Source organism: Ptychodera flava, chromosome 9 (genome assembly GCF_041260155.1).
Source record: "Ptychodera flava strain L36383 chromosome 9, AS_Pfla_20210202, whole genome shotgun sequence".
Classification (NCBI taxonomy): domain Eukaryota; kingdom Metazoa; phylum Hemichordata; class Enteropneusta; family Ptychoderidae; genus Ptychodera; species Ptychodera flava.
Window position 1 is genome coordinate 38,905,906 of NC_091936.1, and position 23,283 is coordinate 38,929,188.

The window sequence follows — 23,283 nt, forward strand, 5'->3', positions numbered from 1 at the left end:
TTTTAATTAATATTTAATTTTGTTTTATTTTGTTCTGTATTCTATCTGTCACTGTACATTCTAGAACACCTTCAAAGTGTTGGGTGTACATACAAATACTAAAAAAAATCTATTCACATTTACATCTTCCTCTGTAAAAACAAAAATACTTCAATTCAAAGACCAAAAGATTGCTTATTCCTCTGATGTTAGAAACTTTTTTTCCCAGAAATCATTGCACTGAAAATTTTTTATAAATCTCTCATGACTGAAAAAATCAAATGCTGTATTTCTGTATATGCCACCTATCCATAACGGCAGATAACGGAATACATAATGCCATCAGTGAACCAACAACAAAAATGAGAATTGTGTGATTTTTCTGTTACAAGATTAGCAAGATGGCTCCTGTTATGATGTAAAAAGAATGCCAAGTACAATGCTGGATACTGACATTCAAACTCTGTATCTCAATTTTGATGACAAAGTCAGAAAGTTGTTGCTCATCAAAAGTTTTGTAATACTGATACCGTGTTATCCTGCATGAAAACTTGCAAATTGATGGTTGAAAATAGCACATTTTTACATAAAATCTGTACCCTTTGTTGTGGGAAAGTGTTAAAATTCACTGACGCTAAATTGGCAGTATTACAGAGAAAAGTTGTGCTATGCTTCAGAAATGCCAGAGGAATATTACGAACAAAAAGTTTTGTGGCTGAAAAAAAATTTGTATTTGATGTTCTTGCACAGACTATAAAACTTTGTGATTATAACTTTTCTAAACATGAACTTTCTCTTGATATCATTATCATGAACTGTTGATATCAATTGACTGATGCTTTAAGAAAGTTTGTATTGCTTGTGGTACTTCTAAGTATTCTCCAAGGGACTGACAGTGTTAAAATCATGTGTTTAATTTCTTCCTGTAAGGGATCTGCATTCCTGATGAAATGTGGTAACTTTTCAGGATTGACAGCATCATTTCAGTTTCATACATAGATGGAGCTGTTATTTTTGATTTTGGAAGGAAATTATGTGGATTGACTGAACAATGCATAGCATGGTGTGAAATTCTACAGCATTAATAAGTAGGCCAGGAGACTTTGAATTGTATGAAGATTACAATGCATGTAGTACCTGCCTTCTGTAGTGCATTTGTGATCCATCGACCAAGCCAAGGAACATAGTCAATTAACATAGCACCCCATAGAAGCCGCATCCAAACCCTTGACCTGACACAATCTATCCCATAATCAAAATGCTGGCCCCATTACAGCTCACGTTACAACAATAACCTTGTCAAGTTGAGGGCGCTTTTGGTGTCAATACTTCAGCTGCATTGAATACAACTGATCAAGTTCATGTGTTCAGAATGAGTTTAGATCCTTCAGTAGCATTTTAATACCAGCATCGATGTTGTACTCCATCTTTCCTACTCAGTACAAGTTATAAATACAATGTAGATACATTCAGAAGGGAGAACCTTTTTCATGAAAACTGGAATAGTTCATCTCTACAGATGTGGCCTTCACATTTGAAATGTAAAAAATTAAAAAACTCATGACCTTAAAATATTAAAATTACCAAAATGAAAACACTTAGCCATATTTCAATGTAAATTGATGAGTTAGTTCTTGACGTCCCTTTCAAGTTTTACCCCAAATTATGACCAAAAATAATACTGAAAATTTTACTAACTAAACACTAACAATGACAATGTCAATAAAAAATTCATAAAACTGTTCATGTTGACTTTGCCGGCATTCTTCTTCTTTCATTGTTCGAACGGAATCAGAGTTTGCTCATCTTGTTTTTCAAGTTTTCTCCAATTTTGTCCAGGAATTCAAAAGTATTGAGGTAGTCAGAGCGTGTAACACTGCAAAGAGAAGAAAAGTCATACAAACTTTGCGTACACTGAAAACAAAATTTGACCGCATAAATAAAAATCCAGGAGGTGTAACTTTTGACGATTATTTCACTATTTTTGGTTTGCATGTCAACTGCAAGTTATACTGCCAAAGCTTATTGAAATACCCAGTATTTAGTTTGTCAACACACTCTCTATGCATGTAAAGTGCAATGTCATTGTTCACATTTGATTCTAGTCCAGACCAGAATTAAAGGTATTCGGTCACCTGTTTTTTAACAGCCAATCACAGATTTTACGCGGATGACTGCTTTTTAGAAGTGCCCCACACGACAAGCCATAGCATACTTCGCAGCGTCATCTGCATGAGCTTTCATGGATCAAATATGAAGGACTGACAGCTACAGGTGTACGTGGTAGTACGCTAAGCCCCACCCCTTTACCACATATGGAATAGGCAAATTTATGGTGACCGTGTACCTTTGACTTGTCAGCAATGACAATGCAGTTCACACATGTGCACACTGAGTTTTCAAGCTGAATACTGCATATCTCAACATGCTTTTAGGGAGTAGAACAAGAAACTGTGGTTGACATTGAAACAAAAAAGTGAAAAAAATAATCAATATAGCTACGGGCCCCTTTTTAAGGACAACTCCGTGATGATTACAGTAATATTGTTTTTCTGTTCTTAACACTCTTCTTGCAAAGGCACATAGCCACAAAATTTGTCATGTGGTACTGAATATGGACGCCCATGTAAAGTTTGACAAGATATAAAAAAATATCTAATTAATCTTCCACAGTAAATTTTCACTGTGCAAGATTTAGTTTAGGTCAGTGCTAAATGACCTTGAGCACATAATATTTCAGTCATATAAAATACAGCGGTATTTCAAAGATGAGAACTGTAGACTTACTTGGGTAATCCTTTGATGCAAGCTGCCAAGTCCTTAGTCATGAAACCTGCTTCAATAGTCTCTATACAAGTGGCTTCAAGGTTTGTACAGAATTTAGCCAGGGCTTCGTTCTTGTCGAGTTGGCTCTGTGAGCAAGTCCCCGTGTCCACGCAAAGATGGAAGCTGCAGAATTGACATTGAACAGAAAATAGAACTGTTTGATCATTTGATGAAAGGGAAAATTGTAAATTTGTTAACACATGCAATCGGGTGTGAGACTTCATTTCATAGTATTGCAAGATCCATAGGAACAGGTTTGTTGACTTTGTTTTTACATTGCTACCATCAAGATTTCTCTCCATTCTCTGCTCAACATTGTGTTGCACTCTGGAAACGTTTGCGACAAAGTTTAGATGATAAGTGCTGGTATTTAATATGACCAAAAAACATGAGGGCATGGAATTCATTCACATGGTAGTAGTACCAAGTTTACACAGGACAAACCTATCTTTGAGGAGTTTATAATCATGAATTTGAATCAAGCTGAGATGATGAAAATATTATCTGAGTTATCATTGTTGTCCCTTTAAAGGTATACTGTCACCTGTTCCAATTTTGCCACAGTTACCATGGAAAGAGGAAATCTAACCAATCACAGATTTTAAGCAGGTGACTGCTTTTAAAAACAGCGCCCTTACATGGGCATTTGAATACCAAGGAATGCCCCTTTGACTATGTATGGGCATATTTAGATTACAGGTGACTGTATACCTTTAAGAAATATGCATTAATTGTCAGCAAACACATCTGAATGGCTTGGGAACCCTCACAACATTTCTACTGTCCTGTGATGTGATTGCCTTAGTTTGTTGGGATGGATGCAAGTCACATGACTTTGGAACTCTGGTAACCTCTACTTGCTCACCATCCTGAACAAAATACACTGACTTGGCATTGATAAAGACATTAGAAATCTCACCAATTGAGTTTGTTGATGTTTCCTTCCCTTGTTGATGGAACCTATAGTGTCTTGTAACGGTGCCGTGTGCTGCTTCAGCCTCCACTGTCTTGCCATCAGGACAGATCAACACACTTGTCATCATACCAAGCGAACCATATCCTGTAGGTATTGGAGAAAATCATTATTGGTAATAATTGAAGCAAAATTTGGAAAAAAGTAGATAATTGAGCTTCAAACCTAATTGCTAGTATTATTAAAGCATAACATGTTAAAAACGCAATCCAGTAGATGTCAACACAATCTCACTCATGGCCAAGGGTGGCATCTGTGAAGGAATATTGGAATACTGTGTTCTGTCTTCAACTCAATAACTCATTTATCAAGCCTGTTCATGCACTGTTTTCTAATCTTGCTTTTTCCGAGTAAAGTAAGAAACACCAACCTGAGACATATGTTGCCGTTATATCAAATCAAAACCCCTAGATCCAGGCCTGCTTGGTTTCTGTAGATTGGATTGAATAGTAGGAGAAATCTATTACTTACCCTGAGCAACTGAATCAGACTGAACATCACCGTCGTAGTTCTTGCACGCCCACACAAAGCCGCCTTCTGATTTCATGGCATACGCAACCATGTCGTCAATTAATCTGTGTTCGTACCACAGATTCTTGGCTTCAAACTGCTCTTTGTATTCCCTGCAATTAAATCAACAATTTTGTTAATTCTCCAAGCGTTTATGGATCTTCTTGATCACAACTTCCTATATCACTTTGTAATATTTGTGCCTGTTGTCATGAAATCAATATTCAAGTAAACTTTAACCAAACATTCATGATATATAGCTTGTATCCTTGAAATATGCAAAATTCTGACATAAAGGTACATGTAAGAGCTATAAATTGCCTTTTTCCTCATCACTGAAAGCACAACCGCTATATTCTGTGAATGTTTATATTGGTTTCAGCATGTTGAATTTCACAACCTGTTTTAAAGTACAGTTAATCCTAAGTTTGAAAGAGTATTTTCCATGAGTATGTCACATCATGAAAAGGACACGAACCATAACACACTCACTGTGTGAAGCCTGCACAGGAAACAACTACTTGTCATATATTTCCTGGAATATGTCTTTGAATCTGCCGTCATATTTCTTCAGGATTGTATTCTTAGTACTGTGGGAGAAAAAATTCAAATTTGTGAGAGAGAAAACTTAATTCACAATTATTCAACCCATCAATACATTGATTAAAAAGGATTACCAAAGAAATTGAACAAATTCATATTGTCTCTTGATTCATACCTGCAGACAAAACATGTTTGGTTAGGCTACAGCAAATTGACTTTTGTGATGCAAATTAGATGTACCATATCCCTGATAATGTAGTGAAAGTAACATTATATAATTGCCATTATTGCAGGTCATGCATGGAGCTACATAACAGGACTGCTTCCTGTATACTATATACTTTTAAATTTACGACTACAGCCTTTTAATCACATGAATCTACACAAATTATAATCCAGATAAAAATTATAACACATAAAAAATTACAACAAATAATTAAGCAAAGATTGATTTTGAAGATTAAAGAATTTATGGTCAGTCTCGCAACCATGAATGTGTTATTGCTTTGACAAGATAGCCTGGTGCTCTGTCGCTAAGCAGTGATTAATCTGAGACAGGTACATGTGCCTCCAAAGCAGATGTTTGGACTCAAATTTCTACAATTCTTATCTGATCTACCACTTGAGGGACTCATTTTAAAGCTCTTGGAGAAAGAAAAACTTTCACTGTCCACGATTAGTCTACCAAACTCGTGCACCATCTTAGTGTTTAGAAAATCCAAATTTAATTTTTCCCCATAGAGTTAACACAGGGATGGCGGCCATTTTGAATTTCAAATAGCACAAAATGTTGGGTAATTTGTTTTGCTAGTTCCAAACTTTGCACGGTTACCCACAATTTTTATTTGTGATTTTGAAAGAGCATGTTTGAAAGTTTCATTCAGGAAAGTCTGAGCAAAAGTTTAAGTCTTTCACTTTCGAGGCGCACACTATGACAAGATACCAGTACAGTATATGCTAGATGACACTCCTGGTATACATGACAACAGAAGTCACTTTTATGACAGTAATTCAAAGTTACTATACCACAATAATTTCTCATTACTAGAAAACAGCATTTACTCCATTTTGGGTATAGCACTGTGATGGATTGCTGTTTATATCATATCATTTCGACATTGAATGTAACATTTACTGAAGGATTTCAATTAATGTTGCTGGTAAGTTTTAATATGAGGACCATGCATGGCAGGTGCGATTGACTGCACTTTCAAAAGTGAGTGCACTGGAAAAAATTGAGCTTCAAAACAAAACAATATGACAAGTGTGGCCACTTTTTTTTTTCTCTGTAGCAACTTTTTATTTTCTTGTCCCTGTGGACTGTGTACACACACAATGACACACAGAATACCACTTTAGATGACATAGTGCCAACATTTTAACAGCTTAACTTAGCACAAACCCTATAAATTTGTACATTCCCTAAAAAGCAAAAAACAAACCGACAAGAGAAATTTAAAAACACATACAGCTTAATCAATTACAGGAGCTAAACAAATTCTAATTGTCAATTTTCAGCATTTTTTGGTTCAGATTTTCTGCAAGGCTAGCTGTTATAGAGCCAGCTCTTAGGATAGCTGTGCTTAGTAACTGTGGCATGTTGAGTCACAGACAGCAACAACAATTTAAATGGTCAATTTGTTAAAGTTAACTCCACACATGTGAACATGACTAGTAGTGTTAAATATATGTATTTATATGAGTAGACATGCTACAGACTCTAGAGAGATCCTTTTGGTTAGTCAAAATTTTTTTACTTAGGACATGCATGAGTATGGGGCTGATGCAAAGACATTCCCACAAATTCCTGAATCGACTCAAGGAACTCGTGAAATCAGAGGGCCCACTGATGACAAGTAAAGCTAAACGTCGCATTTTAACCCTTTTCCTACCAGACAGTATCACTTCCCCATCAGCCAAGTCAGGAAAAAGCGGTATTGAGCCAAAACATGACGTATTTTCACCCACTTGGCTTGGTCTGTTATAGCATCTTTAATCCAAAAAATCAAGTTTACAGTATTTATGTTTTCAACAGCCTTCAAATGTACAGTATTATGTTAAAATACACTATATGGAATATATTGTGTTTCATTAATTTTAACCATCTTGACCTGGTGGTGAAATATGGACTTGGCAGGAAAAGGGTTAAACATCTGATGCAGACTTTCGACAACTGGTTAAACAGTGTACATCAGCCCGCACTCTAGTATGGTCGTTTCTATTTTCCATTTTTATCCATTCTAGGAAAGACAAGTTTTGTCTTGCTTGACGGCCGTTTATTTTAAGGAATGAAATCTATTTACATATAAAGCCTTTGTCAAAACTTAACTGACGCGGAAAATTCCGACAATTCATTCAGAAATGAGTTTAAAAATACCGTCACTGTATCAATCATGCAGATAGCAGTAATATCAGGTTATGGCTTCTAGTTATGGTTTATCTGTTTATTGTTTTATGAACACCACTCAACAATTTTCATGTAATATGGAAGGAAACAAAATGAAGAGGCCAATAAAGTGATATCAGAACTTATCAATTTTGCCATTCAACTTTTAGATGAAAATATTGTCATCTGAATTGAACATTGGTCTTCTGAGGATGGCCCAGGCATGTATTTTTCTTGCCAATATTTCTGGCTATTGTACATGGAGAATGTTGCAATTTCTTGTGTTTGTCCTAAAGTGAAAAACTAAATAATGAATCTTTTCAAACTTATTGTTGACCATATATGATGTGAATGTCATGTAAAATATTGCTGTAGCATATTAAACTCAGGTTCAGTGTGAGAGAGCGCCTCATCGGTTCAAACGTACATGTCTGGTAGCTGTATTTTATCTTTTGTTCCTAATGGTAATTTGTACATTTCAGTGGAAAAGAATAATCTTAGTGTGATGTTGAAATAAACTTTGAACAGTAAATGAATAGTTATCACTGGGTACTTCCAAAAACCTTTAAAACCCAGTAACTACCAGAAATTACATCATTGTTATTTTGTTCTGCACACTCAGATGAAGGTATGGTCTAATATTTTAAGATTCTGACCAATGCATACTGCCCATGTAAGAGTAAATATGAAAATTAAACAAAATTCATGAAATAATGCCATAAAGACTGCAAATATTCTCACTTTCGCGATACGACAATACACATGTCATTTAAGGCTATTGTCTGGGCTATTTTAAAACACTAACCGTGTAGTACCTTGTTTTCAGAGTTTGCCATCTTTTTGTTGCAGTAGATGGTAAAATGCAGTGCAGGGGAAAACCGGATATTCGGTTGGCATGGCGACAATTTCAGGGTTAAAAATATGAGGAAATTTGTGGCAAAGATATCTATTGAACTAAAAGTCATACAACAACCGAATTTTTTCTGTAGCATTCAGATGTATATGTATTACAATATGAACCTAAATCTATGACTGTATAAGATGTCAATATAATTAAATCATAGTCATCTCGGTAAGATTGAAAAATTAATAAATGTCACAACTTTCCGTCAAGTTTCTACTATGACATGATTGGATGACCTTGTTTTTTGAGATTTATTTTGTAAAGTATTTAATTTCACATATGTTGGCTGATTTTCATTGCATTCCAACCATTCTTTCAAGAGTTATTACTGCCACAAGAAACGAATGCAGTACAAAACACAATTGTTAGGAGTATTGGATTGAAATGTTTACAACATAAAGGTGATACTCATATTTCATGCAGAGTTTACGACCTCAAAATAGGGTAGTGGACAAGTTTAAATTGTCAGTTAGAATTCTATTTACAAAAGCCTGGTTGTAATTGCTTTCTAAGTGAAAAATGAACTGTTAATTATAAAAAAACCATTGATTTTATAATCAGCATGATAATGAAATTCATGTGAGATTCTTTACTGTTATGTATATGGACACCATAACGTCTAATATGGTTTGTTTTCTGGTTTAATTGCTATACCTGAATGAAAATCTTCATATGCCTTACAGTAATATCCACACAAAATATAAAACAGAATCATTTGTTGCAAATTTCTTCCCGATTACTCATTGATCTGGCTTTTTTAGACTGCAATTAGTCTCAAACTCACAATTTCCACAACGCCATATTTTTACCTCTGAAAAAGCTGCTTCAATAAGCAAGCAAATGGTCACTACTTCATACATGATGCCATAACTCAACAAAGTTTTTAGGCAACCAAAATAGCGATTTACCTGTTTGAATATATAATTAGACTAAATAAAATTTGACCAGGGGTCAGTGGGAAAAAAACGCGATTTTTCTCGATTTTAGTTAATATTTTTTGAAGAATGATATAGCTTATTTGAAAGTATACATGTCGAGGGTGACAATGAAGGAAAAAAATAAAATTTGATTTTTTGAGCATTTTGACCGACATTAGCCCAGACGATGGCCTTAATACATCAATCTGCAAATTGATTGATAAATCAAACGCAATGTATGCATAGAACCAGTGGAACAAAGCTATGATAAGGCGCACATTGAACTCAGTGGACTCTGTCCAAAGTCCGTTTATGTATGAGACAGAGACTGACCAATACCTGGATCACAGTTTATGACAGAATTAGAAATGCAGCAGATATCTCACCTGAGGTAGAGGGGATAGCCTCTATCCAGAGTGTATGCCATACAGCTGTGGGCAAAGTCTTTGATTGATGCGTCTGTGTTATACATGCCCATGGCTACTCCGCCACTGTTTTTGAAATCATAGACAGTGTAAGTGATGGGTTCACCACCATTGGATGGAGTAAATTTCAACTCCAGCTGCCCGGGACCGGGAACTACAAAGTCTGTGGCTTTGTACTGTCAATGAAACAAGAGAAGATGTAGATGTTGATACACATAAACACGTTAGATGTTAATTTTGCACACAATATTGAGATTGGACAAAAATAATTATTGCATCAAGAACAAAGTTTTAAAGGGCAAACACCCGTACCTTTTGACGATTTATTTACTATTCTTGGTTTTAACATCAACTACAGAGTTTCTTTTCCTACTGCCAAATGCATGTTGGGAAACACTGTATTTGACTACAACTCAGCCTGTACATGTGTAAACTGCATTGTTATTGTTGACAAGTGAATTCTTGTCCAGACTAGAATCAAAGTCCACACACACAGACTCGACTGTGTTGACAAGACAAATAGTGAGTGTTTCAACATGCTTTTGGGAGGAGAACAAGAACTTGTAATTGACATACAAAACAAAATTAAAATAGAGACAAAAATCATCAACAGTTACAGCTACTGGCCTTTTAATACATGTGTCAGCGATACAGTCATTGTAACTTTTGATGAATTGTTTTATTTTTCTTGTTATATTCCTGGTTATTATACATCAGAGCTTCTGCTTGGAGCAACAGAAAGCGGAAAGGAATAAATGACTATGTGTAGCAATATTTCTCAAAGTGGGTGTAGGTATTGATTTTCTCTGCAGAATAAGAAACAAATTCCACCTATGACATTCACCTTGACCTTTCAACACTCTACAGAGACATGAACTGATATAAATCATGAAATAAATTTTTACTTCTCTCTTTTTAATGTTATTACAGGAAACCCAAGTCAGTAACACACCTTACTATCATTCATCTTATGAATGAAAGTAGGGATAAAATTTGAATGTTCATCTTGATCCGAGTTGCACCCACCTGGTCTGCGTGTGCATGACGACCAATCACGATTGGTTTTTCCCAGCCTGGTACAAGTCTGGGAATATTTTTGCATATGATTGCCTCCCTGAAGACAGTACCCCCTAGGATGTTACGAATTGTTCCGTTAGGCGACTTCCACATCTTTTTCAATTTAAATTCTGGGGGAAAAAATCAGGAAAAAGCTACATGAATTTGAAGAGTATTGTCAGTGTTAAGGAAAGCAAGTATCGATGAGTTAGATTTTTCCCTTTTAGATTCCTGTATTAGATACAGCAAGAGCATGGTTAATGCTGTATTAAAGAAATAACTTTTATGCCTATCTCTCTCTCTCTCTCTCTCTCTCTCTCTCTCTCCCTTCCCCCACTCCCCCAATAAATGCTCTTCAGCTGAACTTGGAGATCTAAAAATAATGTTAAGTTTAAAAAAGATATTCATCATCACATGAAAAATTGACTGTAAACATGAAAAAACACTTGAATTTGCATCTGTGACATGGTTGACATTGTGCTCTCTTGTTTGTTAGCATTTGGACACAATTAAAATGTAATAATCGGCAATGATTTGACATTAGGTATTTCTCTCAGATAAATCACAGATGAAAGATTAACGTAATCAGTTGGAAGAAAATAGGTAATGTGGTACTTTTAACATGTCTCTCCCAATTTTGTCTTCATAAGTGAACAAAATTAGATTTGTAATTTCATTTCAATTCTCATGGTAGTACTGAAATCACCGTAACGGATTTTTTTCAGACTGGGCATTACAATTAACTGTTCAAATTTCTACCGGTACACTTAAGCTATTATACCTTTCTCAAAAGGTTGACTTGAATACCTCAATTGGTACACAGTATTTTCATTTTCTGCTTGAATGAAGATTATGCGTCAGAGTTGTCAAGGTAACGCAGCAATCAGAAAGTCAGAAAATTAATGAATAATTAGAGCATGCCTGAATGGCAAAAGGTAATTTGGAAATATTAAATGTGAATAAACCTATCAAGTAATCGTCCTTCACTTTCTGGGGAGGGTTGGAGGGATTTCAAAATTCTGTATTGAAGGATGGGTGTAGTGTGAGTTACCATAACATTTAGATATCAGTGTTTTGGGAACAAGCTTGCATAACGTTATCATGTATGTCAAGGTCATTGACCTTGAAAACAGTGGATAACCCTTACCTTCCACTCTCTTTTCGTCTGGTGTGATGGTGGCGCACTTTATGCCTACATTGCACTTTTTGATTGCTTCAGCGGCATCGATAGTCACTGTAATGAAACATGATGTGTTGTTTTCTTAAAGGATTTATGACCTAGGCAATATGGTTACAACAAGACTATGTGTAATTTGGAAATTGATCCTACACACTGGGCAAACAAAAACATGTGACACTGATGTTGCACAGCCTTATCACTCAGCCCATAGACCCTCAAGGGTCTATGCTCCACCTTATCTTATTGGCTTGGTTATTTTGAAATGAAAAGAAATGTGTTGTAACACATTCTGGGTCAGAGACCAGTCACAAAAAATTGCCATAAGATTTTTAAACCCAGCTGAAGTATTTGCTTTACATTGGGAAAATGATGACACATTCAACACTTTTTGTGTGTACACCTATTCAATTACATGAAACGCAAGAGGTTTTCCATGTGATAAAGTCATCAATATTGACAGCAAAGTTCAAAGGTGACAGGATCACACTGTGACACATGCAAATCACCTTGTGATTCTTGATGACATTTGAATAAAAAAAGCAATTCCAGGGTTTAAAGAAATTAAATCAACAATCATGTTGACCATTTCTTTATGGATTTATTAAGAATTTTTTTGGTAAAACAGTTGTCATAAACCTGTTTGTTGGTGCACTAATTTCTCAGTTTCATGATTGATACAAATTTCAAATCCCATTGAGGACTCTGAATCACAACACTTAACTGTACAGCTGATTAGAACTGCGCCGTTTTTAGAACCTGATAAAATTGCTGCATTATCAATAATGTTCAATAATATACTAAACAATTTTAATACAGGTATTTTTGACACCATTAGGAATTTCAGACACCACACTGTATTGAATATATGGTTTTAATATTTGCATAAATCTGCCCACAAGTTGATAGTTTCCGGATATTACAATCACAACAACTGTAAAAATCTGCTGGTAGAGACAATTTCCTGCACAAGTGATTGAGTTACATATATATTTATAGCTATATTACTTAAACATGAATTAAAAGAATCATAAAGGCATAAAAAGTTTTACTTTTGATATGTGCTTCTATGTGGTAACATAAAGCAAACAACTCAATTCTACAAGTCTACGTTTCACAACGGATGTGTGCCATCAAATATGGATTAATTATTGGAAACATATGGTGTATACACTGTAATAAAAGGTTGAGGCATTACAATATTAAACTGACTATCAACAGGCTGCCAAAATCTTATAGACCAGAGTTACCCTGAACAAGTTTGCAGACTACATGAAAAAAAGGGAAGTAAATATCATGTACAGATTTTATGTACTAAATTTTTGCAATAAAGTGATTCTTACTGCCAATCCAGAGTTGATACTTGATGACTTGCAAGTACACTTTTTATTATTTTGATATTACATCATCCTGATACCTTAAAATTATCCAATATATTTTTCATTTTTAAAATTTATTCCTAAATTTGTCCTGATAAATTTTCACATTGGTTTTGGTGTGCAAATGTTTTCATAAATATGCAAATTGCATGAAAACACTGCTGTCTGTAGGATAATCCACTAGCTGTCACATGCCTTGTTTTGATTGATGGGACTTCAAATCAACAGCTGTTGTTGATGAAAATGAAAAAAATTCCATCAGATTTTCGGAGGCTGATAATGTACCGAATATCACTATGGTTACCTTGGTCATTGGTGGCATCTCTGTGTTCAATTCCCAAATCAAAACTCTGGACCTCAAGGTCAACATACGGAAATATCAGTTTTTCCTTTATGAGTTCCCAGATGATCCTAAATAAAAAAAACAGGGAAAAATCCTTAAGTTATTAAATTTTCTGGTTTTGAAAAATGTATGGTTCACAGAGATAGGTGATTCTAACCACGACAGTAACTGTATAAGGCCTGTAGCCGGTACGAAACACACAGTCCTGCCACGCAGAGCTACACAGTAACATGTGTGACCATCACAGTGAGCTTATTGGGCAAAGTTCAAATGTTACAGATGATTTTGAATAATTCATTTTAAATTTATTTGTACAAAGCACTGCTCTACAAGAGTCTTCAAATGTTAATATCTATTGTAAACACTTTCAAACATCTTATGATAATAATATAAATTAGATTTAATTAAATTAATATTTTAAAACATCTACATGTATAGCTTATCTTAAAATATGTATAATACAATAAACGGATAGATCAGAAAAAAATGATTACACACACACACTAAAAAGAAAATAACATGTAATGCAATTGAATGTATTGTAGATGAGTAAAATACACTGTAACAAGAAACTACTCTTTATTTTGATTATCCTTAATGCTTAAAGACACAGATTGAATACAGGAAAGACACAGATTGAATATTTTTGTCAAAAATGAAAAGATATGTCCACTGCTTTCTGAAAGAAAAGAGGATGATTATGGGATCTGCTGTGAAGTTGACTGGAATCCAGGAGAGAAGCTCATCCATGGAAAGCCTCAGGGTTGGTCTGAATCACACAAAAAAATTACACACATATTTTCCAAAAATAGCTACATCAAACACTTAAATCTCAGCCTGGTGTAGTCTGTTTGAAGTTTGACTAAACTGTGCTTTCGTCTGCAATCAGGGGAAACTGTTGATGTCATCGCATGTACATGTAAGATTAATGTCTGATATTTTGTATCACATATCACTGTCATGTGTGTATCTTTTGACAAAATTAAAATCAATGATTGAAACTTCAATGTTTCCACAGCAATAAAAAAATATTACAAGTACACTAAGAATTGTGTTTTAACCTTTAGCAGCAACAGAAAATAAAAAGAAATACAGAAACTTTTGGTCCGATAAGTCAGTGATTGTACTGAGATTGTGTTGCTGTAGTCTTTCAAAGTATCGATTGAAGTTTAAAGCATTGATATAGCTTTCAATCAGTGTTATTGATTGTCAAATTTTAAGAGTTGCATCCTCTATGAAAACCTTGGCAAAATATTGTGAGAACTTTGAAAGACTATGCATATAAATGATTAACTTTGTGATTAATGCTCTGTCTCCTTGTAGGTGTCTTATACTGCTTTGAAAACAATCAATGAAGATTTACAAAGATGTAGAAATTTGAATAGTTGCTAAACAATGTTTGACCTTGTTTAAGGTGTATGTTTAGGCATAAAAAATATTGTGTTTCTGTGGACATGGCCTACCGAAAGGTTAGTCAGAAACTTTTTTTATATTTTCATTTTTGATAGGTGTGACCCATCAAAATTTGGCGAAATCATGCATGATTTTTGAAAATGCGAAGTATTAGAGTAGGAGTGATTTAAATAGGGAAGGTCGGGTTACCAGAAACAATTTTTTTATTTGGCTTTATTTGTTGTAGTTGATGCTGGTACATGTATGGACAGATATAGAATAGATGCAAATTATATGAACAACTGATGTTACATGTCACATGTGACCTATGACCTTGTAAGCTCCTATTATTGTGGTCATTTGTCACATCAGCAATACTTTATTTTTTGAAAAAAAGGGGAGAAATTCCATCTGATAGCTAATGTATGACCAAACAAACAGGGCAAACATGGCCATCACCATTATCAATGTTTTAATAGAACAATAATGTGACATTTATTTTGCATTTTATTCTGCTGAAAAAGGCAATATCACCTTTAAGTTTTCAGAACTTGGTTGTCATTTTTTTGCTGGAAATCGATATACATCTACTAATGTCTATTATTTATTCAAAATCATGCCACTAATTATGTTACAAAATTACCAGACTATTTGCATCTGCTGTGTTTTCAGCCAGCATACATTTTGACAACTGACCATTGACATTTTGCGAGGCAGGACGAGTAATTTGCTCAATTTTCCTGTTGTTTGGTTTGTATTGTGATGACACAAGTCAGTAAGGTAAATCTAGGCATAGACTTGGCTCATAGCGTGAAGAGTAACAAAATAACAGATCATACAATAAAAAAGATCCAAAATTATATCAAAATTGCAGATTTTTGTTCCCTCAGCAACATCAACACCTGATTTTTCCCCATTATTCAATTGTTTGCATGTTTTATTGATGAGATGTTTATTTCAAAATAATTTATAAACATAATGCTGACATACATTGGTATTACACTAATCCTATTTTAACCATTATTTGAGTAAATTTACTGGTGCTGGTAGACGTACACGCTGTGACAAAATGATTCAAAGTTTGTGTACAGATCATTACCGATGTTCTATAAAGCAGGCAGGAAAGGGAGATGTAATAGAAGTGTGAACTTTAGACAGAATACAGTTGGCGGTAAGATTCTCAAATCAAATCAAAATATTTTCTCAAATTTGTAACAATAAATCATGCAAAAAATGCATACAGCTGTAAATATTATTTGCAAATGATGTGAGGAGCAATGTCTTAATTTAGTTAATTGATATTAGATATTAGCATCTATTGAAAACATTCAAAAATTAAATTATATCTGTTTGAGTTTGGATTCTTCAAAGTTGAACACCAAGAGTGTACATTAAAGCCCCCACTCAATTATCAGATTTATCTAATATACAGATTATTTACTTGATGAAATATTCAATGGAAAACAAAAGAATGACAAACTGTTAATGAGCTATTGACACATTCGCTAATGGGAGAACCTGGGATTGAGAAGGGCGCCTTTAAACAGACATTGAACAATCTGTTTTACGGTAACATTTTGTTATGATGTTAATTATCTAAAGCTGACTCATTGATTTAAAAGTTTTACATTGTTTGAGTTTCGATGACAATTATTCTTTCAACAATTCCATTACAATGATAAAATTGTTTGACCCCTTTCATCACTGAGCCAGGAACAATTCCTATACGCATAGGGCTTCCAGTTACATCATTTTCAATGGGCGAGGTCAGACCTTTGTGTCGGACAATGGAGATCAAAGATTCTGAACTAAATTGTGACTCAGACACCCTGTTATTACATCATCAGTGGTCAGACCACTTTTTCTTAACCTTTCCTGACCTAAACCGTACTCTTGCACTGATAAAAGTTGTTTTTTTCTTTGGTACAGTGGGTGTCTGGCATACATAGCCAAAATGTAGGTGAAAGTGTCCTGATGGAATACTTGTTAGATGGATAGAAACATTAGTTACAATAATACTATGGTGGGTGTCTTAATGCCATTTGAATATAAGAATTAGACCTCAGACATGTCATGAAGACCGCAGATCAAGAGAAAACAGTCTTAAATTTCCACATGGTTTGGTATCCTCTCATCTAGGTCACTGAGATTATGGAACTCTTGAAGTATGTTGAAAACTTTTAAATGCCAGGCTGAGTCCACCTTTGGACTTTTTGACTTCGTTTCATTATAGATCTCAATACATCTGAATGTGATAGATGAAGTCAGAAATCACGTGTCATTGGACGACTGATGACAGTTCTGGCATGCGCAGCTAGAGAACAGACTCCAAACATGACAGCCAGACAGTGGAAACGTCAAACTCACTGAGTTGGTGGAATTTGGTATTTTAATTCATTTTGATGGGGCAAGGGCAGATTTTGAACTCGAATACAGTCCTAGAAAGGCATCTTACGACACAAAATGTTCAAGCCCTGGTTCTTATACTAGTGCTGAATTTGATGTACTTTAAGATTGTATCAATCTGAATATATGGTTTATTCACAGACGTACTTTCTGTACTGGTAATCTGTGATCTACATTGTAGTAATTCTGCCATAAAACATCCATGGTACAGAATGATCATAATTTTGCAGGATAACAGCCTGCAGCAACATCAAAGGGTGAACTGACCTTTAAGTCTCATACTGGAACAGTTGTACTTTGATCTGTCTGATCATGCACCTCGACCTGCTCTAAGTTAGATGAACTGATAAAGCTAGGTTTAAAGGACAGTTTGACTTTGATAGTACTGACTCCTCGGTAATGCCTATGCAAATAGCTTGTGGTATCCACTCCCCAGGCAGGTTCAGATATACCACAGGGTGTTGTCTAAATGTCCGTCCCCAGGGGTGGGTAGGTGTTTCGTTGTATCGCTAATAAAGATATATTCTACCAACCTTTGGTGTTTCGGTCTTAACTTAGCACTGCCCTTGACAATCTTGCGTATACGTTTTATCAACATGCTGCGTCTATTATCTGATGAGTTTGAGTGCCTAATTAGCCAAAGTAATCAAGGGTAAATTACTAATCTGTGGACGCTCTCACCAGATTATCACCGGATTAAATTTGACAAAATCAATAACGAACGCACCAGCAAGGTATAACTGAAGAAAGGGCTGAAACTCTCAAAAGCCGTGTCCACAGAAATCTACTTCACAATAACATTTCCTAATTTTTCGAACGTCAACAGTTTTCGGACATGTTTAAACGGGGACAAGCCAATTTATGCCTTCGTCGGTTGCTTCTTTGAGCTGTAGAACGCTAATCGAAGCGGTGGAGTCAGTGTCCCGATGTGGTCCGTCAGACCGGAAGCCGGAACTACAAACCTTTAACCTTAGAAATGTTTACTTTAAGCCCACATGATCGATAGAGGTAAACAAATTAGCCAACATGCTTTGGAATCTACGGTAAAGCTCATCGGTGTTTCTAAATACGGACATGACAATCTATATGTGTTTTTGACTACAGCCGGTCATCGTTTGCGGGAGGAAACTCGCCGCTTGTGACATAAAAACTGACTAGTCGGCAAAAGTATTTTCATGCCTTATATATGCTTATTCGTTTCAAGACGAGATGAAAGCTGCGAAGACAAATTGGGAGCATAGTAATACTCAACCAGGTTGATCTATACGTTTATGGGGAGATATTGATGTCACAGTCTTGTCGAACGAAAACGGGGATGTTTAGGTCATAGCAAAGACGATAAATCAGTCAGCTAAATAAAACGAATTTTTTGGACACCATATCTTTTTATGTCAGTTTTTGAACCCGCGTGAAACCCTGCGTAACAATGTAATAACTATATATAATCAAACCTTTTGGACATATCTTTTTATGTCAGCGTTTTGACACGCTTTAGAAATGCATGATATAGCATACTGTATATGTCTGACTGTCGGGGAAACACTTCTTGCGCCGCTGTCGGACTCAGTCGCGCGATCACGGTGTTTTTCCCCGTCTTTCCCTTGCACATTCGCTTTACCAAAAATGTGTTTTTTGTATAAAAACCGCAGCTTTACAGTTAAGGATGTTAGACTTCGAAGTTTATGTAATCCATCATCATATGGCCACTGGCTCGCCTTTGCATGTTATGTAGGACTTTGCTTGGAGTTCACTACCATTTGACCATGGATGTAAAAAATGACGTAGGCTTCGTCGACTGATAGAATGGAATAACAGACAGATGTGTACATCGACACAAATGCGAATGCACTGCTTTGCGCCTCCGTCGGACTCAGTTGTTCTGTCTTTCCCTTGCACGTCAGCTTTCTCGAAAATGTGTGTTTTGTATAAAAACAACTTTACAGTGAAGGATGTGATCCCTCGAAGTTACTAATACACTTGTCGATTTGATATGCGAAGACACACTGACGACCAGTTATTTATTAGTTCTCAAATCTGGTGAAAATCATTCCGCGACACTAATCGATTATATGTCTTTTGGAGAACGTCCTAAGAACCTGACATGACCCTTGTTTGATGCGTTAGATAGTTGAGTATAAGGATTGATAAAATAATGTATCAAAATATACACAGATTCACGCGACTGCACTATCATATTCTTGGCAGCTCAATGACGTTTATGGCCGAGAGGGCGGGAGTCTCGGACCATGGAGGTAGTAGAGAAGGAGTCTCTACTACCTCCATGCTCGGACTAAAGGGAGCATAAGCAGTATTCAGTACATTGCATGCTTTACATGCAAAATCCGGCTTTGACTAATGTTCCCGTCCTGTTTCCGAGCATACCTTTCGAGCTGCGTAGCTAGTAATGTTGAAGTCAAGATATCCGAATCGTTCGTGTTCGAAATGCTTCTTGATTTGCAGAGAGAACACTCGACCTTCTTGTTTGTGTTTTAACTTAGCACATGGGGTCAATTGAAAAATTCAAAGCAAAATACCGCGGTGTATAAATTCTGCAGGCATGTAGTCACCAACCCACAACACTGCTTGTACTGCTGAGCACACAATCGGTCGTATGTAAAACATGCCTTTTGTTATTTGAAAAAAAAAAGACTAATAAAAAAGTGTACGTATTGCAAGAACGCGGTTGATAAACTGGACAAGTTGAAGGCGAGCTCGAACGTCGAGTTAATGATGAAGTCTTTTCCGTTCTTGTTCTCGACTAACACGGAATTGTTCAATATACCCGTCAAGTCTGATTCAGTTCGATGCGGTGTTTGGCACGTCGACCATTACGCGTCGTTTTTGCCGGGCCAGCAGGAAGAGTGTAAACACATCTCCGATACGTTACCAAGGTGTGTTGAACACATACCACGCATTCCTGGGATGTCCTCCTTTCCGTTTACAAATGCATATTCAAGTTTGTTGTGCCTTCTGTTTGTTTCTGAATACATGAATATAAAGTGTCCACTAGTTTTACGGACCACCTCTGGACACGGCTTTTGAAAGTTTCAGCCCTTTCTTCAGTTATACCTTGCTGGTGCGTTCGTTATTGACTTTGTCAAATTTAATCTGGTGATAATCTGGTGAGAGCGTCCACAGATTAGTAATTTACCCTTGATTACTTTGGCTAATTAGGCACTCAAACTCATCAGATAATAGACGCAGCATGTTGATAAAACGTATACGCAAGATTGTCAAGGGCAGTGCTAAGTTAAGACCGAAACACCAAAGGTTGGTAGAATATATCTTTATTAGCGATACAACGAAACACCTACCCACCCCTGGGGACGGACATTTAGACAACACCCTGTGGATATACATGCACTTGCACAAAAACGGTTTATAATATGGTCATGTGTGAATGATTGTGTAGTCATTTTGAGTATATTTGTAACATTATGAAACCCTTACTTTGTTATAAATTATTATTTAGGTTGTTAAAGTACGGTGTACAAACAACATGTTATCTAGTATAGTATTCCTGTCTAGGAAACTGGTACAGCATGTCCCTTTATTTAGTGTACCGTAATTGCATGTATATTAATTGCTGAAAATAACACAATCAGTGTGACTCTGCAAAACGTAGTTGGGGTTGTAAGAGGCAGTCAAGCTATTTTCATCCAGGTTGATAGAAAGGGGTTCACCCGCATGCCATCAACTTCATTTCATTTGGGATGTGTAAAAAAAGAAAAAAAAAGGAAAAAAAAAAAAAGAAAGAAAGGGACCATTCAACCAAAAAGCTAGACTGGCCCAAGTCAATTGGCTTGTCTGGGCAGCAGTGTGGGCAATTCTGTTCACACATCTAGGCAACGGCCTATCACCATGGCCTATCACCATGGAGGTACTGTGTGCCTCCATGCTATCACAAACTCAACAGTCTGCTGAAGTTTGTTCCTTCAATTTACCCTGTTTTGATATTTATGTGCCGACACACTTGGAGTAAATCCACCTAAAAGCAAGCATTAGCAGATGGCAAGAATTATTTAAAATCCTTTGTGCAAAAATATAATTTTGGAATAGTCTGTGTGTGGTCTGTATATTGTCACTGCCTGCAAATATTGTCTTTTTAGTGATACAATGACATCATAAATCCTGAAATTCACACTTCAAGGTGTTAATTCCTGCAAGGCAAACAGGTTTACAACAGAACACTCTCTGTCAAGGGCATTCATGATTCACCTGTGACCTTTTGATGCTCAAATTTGAGAAAATGTTGCAACGATTGCACCTGTAGTAACATTGAAAATTACAGCGATGAGCCATAGACAGTTGTATTTCAAAAAATAATTTAAGACTGCAATTTATAAAATGGGTAAAAAAATTGGGATGAATTGAGGTTGCATACAGACTACCTCCATTTTCATGTTAGGATAGGATAAAGGATAGGATGTTCTCTTTATGTTCTCTTTACTTGTAAAAAACTGTAACATCAACATATGAGACAAACACTAGATTACTTTGTACTTCTTATAATACATGTAATTTGCAATGGCTGTGTGCAGATAAATGCTGCTGAGTCCGTGTGAATGGTTACGCTCTATTTACGAAGCCCTGGATTATTGGCCACCAAGTTTGGAACTTAAAAGTCAAAGGTCGTTATGCTAATAAGCAAACACACATGGATAAGCTGACAGCTTCGCCGAGTGGAAGCTGAAGCCGACGACGCATGGAAATTTCCGTCGTTGGTGCCCTCCTTGCATACGTTAAAATCATATAAATTGAGCAAGATTCACAAAATGTTATTGCAATTTTGCAAAGTCTCATTATCTGACACAATAAATGTAAGATATAATCCTAAGTTTACTCGATGAAATCATAAAACCAAATAGACGGGGACCAAGGACGGGAAACACCACTAGCACTGGCCGCCGCACTGTGCGCGTTCAGAGGGTATTTACGCCCTACATACAAAGTAGCATGACGCGGTTGCAATCGGTATGAATTCCCGTGCAATTTTATCTCGAAATTGTATATCGGTCGCCGGTTTGCAAGATTAAATCGTTACATCAGTCATCACTTGCAAACAGCAGATTCGTTGGACACGGTACAAGTTACAACGGACGTACAAATCATGCAAGACCCGGACGCGCAAGGAGCATCCTTCTCGCTCACCGCAAACCTTGACGACGCGAAACCGGCAGACGCGTGACCGCTGCGCCGTTAGCTCGCTCGCTGTGCTTCATTTCACGACTTCAACAAAAACCAGGCCTTAAACCTTACCCCTGACCATGATCATATAGTTTACAAAGTTAGCTGATGTTCTCATGTCTTTCAAAAAGTGGGCTCCGTGTACGAAACCTGCTCTGCAGTAAAGTGCGTCTCAAATAAAATGGGATGGGCCAAATTATATGCGAAACCAAAAGTTGGGATAACGAGAAACAAATCGGTAAGAGGAAGATGTACCGTACACATAGCAGAAACTGCACACTCTTACTGTTGTTGCGTTTTGAAAAGGAAATTCTGAGTACGTGTTTTGTCTAAAAATAATGAACAGCGACAAACGGAATTTAAGTTCAACAAGCAAACATTCCATGTACTGTAGTTCACCTACCTTGTCATCTCATCACCCTTCATTTCCACGACAATTCCTCCTGAGGAAAAAAATCAGAGAAATGGGATCAGATTCTTAAATGCTTACGTGATTATTTTTATGAAAGCTCTGAAACAAAATCTTATCAAACTTGCCTTGGATCTTTGACATCGTTTTGCCGGATATTGTTCTGAAAAATCGGCAGACAAGGGAGACGTTAACACGAACGTTGCCTACGTTGCAGTTGCACTGAGTGTACTATACGTAACTCATTCACTGGCAAGTCATTCACAGATTGAATCAGTCTGCACGATGACCGGGCTTTTCCGGTACCATTGCATGACGGGTAATATAGGCAAGAATGGCGTCTTTCAGTGGCGTCATTGAAAGTAAACAAAAGCCAGCAATATCGCCAAAATAAAGACGCGGTTTTCTCATAAACTGAGATATATTTTCACTGTTTTTGAGATGGTAAGTGTCGGCTATAGGTCTGAAGAA

General features: G+C 36.2%; 1 protein-coding gene across 1 annotated transcript; it reads right to left on the bottom strand.

Moving 5' to 3' along the window:
• LOC139140930 (isocitrate dehydrogenase [NADP] cytoplasmic-like) lies at nucleotides 1–23,034 on the bottom strand. Its single transcript, XM_070710420.1, is given in 12 exon segments — nucleotides 1–1,855; nucleotides 2,767–2,887; nucleotides 2,890–2,928; nucleotides 3,725–3,865; nucleotides 4,250–4,401; nucleotides 4,810–4,878; nucleotides 9,425–9,639; nucleotides 10,490–10,650; nucleotides 11,667–11,753; nucleotides 13,380–13,486; nucleotides 22,807–22,846; nucleotides 22,941–23,034. Coding segments are annotated over 12 exon segments (1,233 nt in total). The 5' UTR covers nucleotides 22,957–23,034; the 3' UTR covers nucleotides 1–1,770.
• Between the last annotated feature and the right edge of the window lie 249 nt (nucleotides 23,035–23,283).